Source organism: Myotis davidii, unplaced genomic scaffold (genome assembly GCF_000327345.1).
Source record: "Myotis davidii unplaced genomic scaffold, ASM32734v1 scaffold290, whole genome shotgun sequence".
Classification (NCBI taxonomy): domain Eukaryota; kingdom Metazoa; phylum Chordata; class Mammalia; order Chiroptera; family Vespertilionidae; genus Myotis; species Myotis davidii.
In genome coordinates this window covers 1,308,743-1,311,910 of record NW_006285049.1, presented here as the reverse complement: position 1 = coordinate 1,311,910, position 3,168 = coordinate 1,308,743, and the positions used below count along the sequence as shown (strand labels likewise).

The window sequence follows — 3,168 nt, the reverse complement described above, 5'->3', positions numbered from 1 at the left end:
GCAGATTCGCTGGCACCTAAGACCCTGATACGCACTCGACCCTGATACGCACTCACCCAGTCTGTCCATTCACATCCCCGAGATTCTTACGCTTCCTCCTCCTACCTGGGGACTCCTGAAACCACTTGCCTGGGGCGGTAGGAACCTTCTTGCCATCCTGATGGACCTGCCCTGACCTACCTCCCTCCCTCTCCGCGGGAGACCCCATTGCACTGCCCCTGCTTGGCCAGGAGGTAAGAGAAGGATTCGTCCCCTCCCCCATGGCGAGTCAACTCTAGACGGATACCACGCCGTCGACCTCCCTGCCTCTCTCCCTCCCGTTTTAACTGCGTTTTCTCCCAATGCCTGCACGCCCCTGCCAAGGGTGCAGACCCTGAACACTCACATGGGCATCAGGGCCTTTCTCCTCCCCACCTACAGCTGAAGCAGGAGGTGCCGGGGTGAAAGGGCAGCTGCAGCTGTGGTGATATGGAAAATGAAGTTGGGGGACCCAAGAGAAACACCCCCATTCTTCCAGCCGCAGTCATGGAGCCATTGAACAGCTGTGAGCCATGCCTCCCTCGGCCACCTCCTACCCTTTCCTGTCCTGCCTCCTCATCAGTGTGTAAATAATTTGCACTGAAACGTGGATACAAAACCACGAATTTGGTTGTTGTAAATAAAACTATTTATTGTGCTGGTTTCCAGCCTGGTTTGCAGAGACCACTTCCACCCCCAACCAAATCCCTCTCCACTCTTCTCCTCTTTTGCCCTTCAGCCTTTTCTGATCCCTCTTCTCCTCTCCCCAATTTTTCAAAGATGCCTTTGCCTCCTGGAATCAGCATTTCCTTCCACTGTAGCTATTAGCGGCTCCTCGCCCCCACCGATATAGTATCTATTTTCCTCTGCAGAATAAAAATCTCTATTTTTATCAATGGCTTGGTAGCTTTTCCTTGAATCCAGAACACACCATTGTTTACCTCTCTTAAACAAATAGGATACATTGTTGGGGGACTGGTTGTCTGGCCCTGCAAAAGGACCCTGAGATTCTGGCCCATGGTTGACCCTAATGAGGCCGCTGGGGATCCAGGTCTCCAGAAGAACCTGGTCAGAAGCCCAAAGATCCTGCACGTTTCTTTTTCTTATTCCAACACCAACTGGCTGTGTGATATCGGATGTGTGATATTGGACAAGTGCGTGACTGGCTCAGTTTCTTCCCTTGCTGAATGGGAATTAAACAAACTCTGAACCTGCCTTTCCTATCTGGAACAGTCGGTGTGAAAATAGCTACCACTGAGTGATAGCCATGACTGCATCCCGAAAAGAAACCAAAGAAAGAGACACCCAAGAAAGGGTGCTGCTGCCCTGGTGTGGAGCTCTTGGTCCCTGAAGCCTATCTGCTTCAGCTGTGGTCAGGCAGTAGGCAGTGAGGACTTAAAACAACGTAACCAAAAGGAAGCCCAAGTGTGGCCCATAACCAAACCATGAAGCGACCTATTCCCATAAAGAGCCCATTGAGGAATCTGCTCCTAACGACACTGACACCTCTGTGCGCATTCACGAGTTGGCTGGCGGAAGTACTAATCCTGCCCACAGCGCTAAACCTGTCTCTAACTCTAATCCTCTCCCCATGCCTAGGTCTAAGTGTAACCTTAGCCTTAACCCTAACTTCAAACACTAACCCCTTCCTAAACTCTAATGCCTGTCCCTAATCCTAACACTTCCCCCCCAGGGGAGGACCCGAAAGGCAGGGGGAGCCATGAAGCTCTCCACCCCCCACTCCTACCCCCACCCCCCAAGGGCAACAACTGATCCCAGCCAAATGGAGAATTTCCCCCTCACCCCAGGACTCTTTTGCTGTGGTTGGTGCCTCCCACCTCTCCCTGGGTGTGTGAACTCTGACCCTGTTGGCCTTTGGGATGTGTGGGGGTAGGGGAGTGGAGCCAGGAGCTGCTCAATGCTGCAATGCCACCCCTTTCCCTTTCTCTCCATCCGCCAAGCTAGCACCAGCTCAGCTCCGATGGGCAGTCAGGGGGAGGAATATTATTGATCTGGGGTAGGAGGCACCTGACAAGCCTTGGGTTTCCAGTAAAGAACCCCCTGCAGAGAAGCTATTAGATCGCTCAGCTTCTAAAGCAAGAAGTTAATGGGCTGCCAGAAGCAGGAGGGGGGCTTATGCCCCTGGTGGACAATGCCCAGGGTTGGGGAGAAGCAGCAGGGTGGAGAATAGAAGGGTTGGCAGCTGGCCCCAACCACTCTCACCTGACTCCTAACTCCAAGAGCTAGATCAGTATCTGCTTTAGGCCAGATGCTGGAAGGCTTTGGGCTGGGTTGACACATAGGAGCTGGAAGAAGAGCAAGAGAAAGCAATGAATCCTGTTCTGGCCTGAACTAGCTTTTCAGCAAATCTTTTGTTTATTTGTTTGTTTGTTTTTCCCCCAGACTTGGTTGCCTTGTCTATTAAATAGGGGTGGTTATGGGTACTTAGACTTCTTCAGGAAGGTGATGAGGTTCAGAGGAAATCATGCGCATGAAAGCCCAGGTCATTTGGACACTTGCTGACACCTCTCCTGTGCCAGGCATATGCCCAATGCTGGGGAGACAGTCATAGTGCCTGCTTGAAAAGTCCACAGTCCAGCTGGGGAGTCAGGCACACCAACACACACGGTGTAATGGGGGGAGTACAATGGAGGCTCGGCACATGTATGAGGTTTAAGGACAGATTCCTACACTCAAGCCCTCAGCATGGAGGCCCTTCACTCGCAGGAGCTGGGACTTTGAAGAGGAGGTAGGGAAGTGCAGAATGAGGACTAGTTCTCAAGGGGGCATACACTAATAAAAGGGGGAAAAAAGTGAAGGGGCTATAAGATCTGCAAAGCACTACATCATATGGAGTAATTATTTTGTGATTATGAGCATCTATGCCATCCTCAGGCAAAACTTGAGCAGGTAAATCCTGGGGAGAAAAACAACTGTGCCTGGAGAGAGGCCTCTCTACAGTCTCAGGACCCCGGGCAGCTGGGGGGCGGGGGTGGTGGTGGTGCCATAGGATAGTACTATCGGGATGGGCCTGATGCCTCAGCCCTGCCCTATCCATGCAGGCTATCCTCCCACTCACCTCTGATCTTCAGGTGCCAGATGCCACACACCAGGGGAATCTGAGGCTGCCAGGGACCCTGACACACGGTT

General features: G+C 52.3%; 1 protein-coding gene across 1 annotated transcript in view; it reads left to right on the top strand.

Moving 5' to 3' along the window:
- The window catches only part of WNT1 (wingless-type MMTV integration site family member 1), a 3,341-nt gene extending 2,897 nt beyond the window's left edge, over positions 1 to 444 (top strand). The window contains exon 4 of the mRNA XM_006755563.1: positions 421 to 444. Within this exon, the coding sequence (XP_006755626.1) occupies positions 421 to 444 (24 nt within the window). The remainder of the gene's footprint in view (positions 1 to 420) is intronic.
- Positions 445 to 3,168: the final 2,724 nt, after the last annotated feature.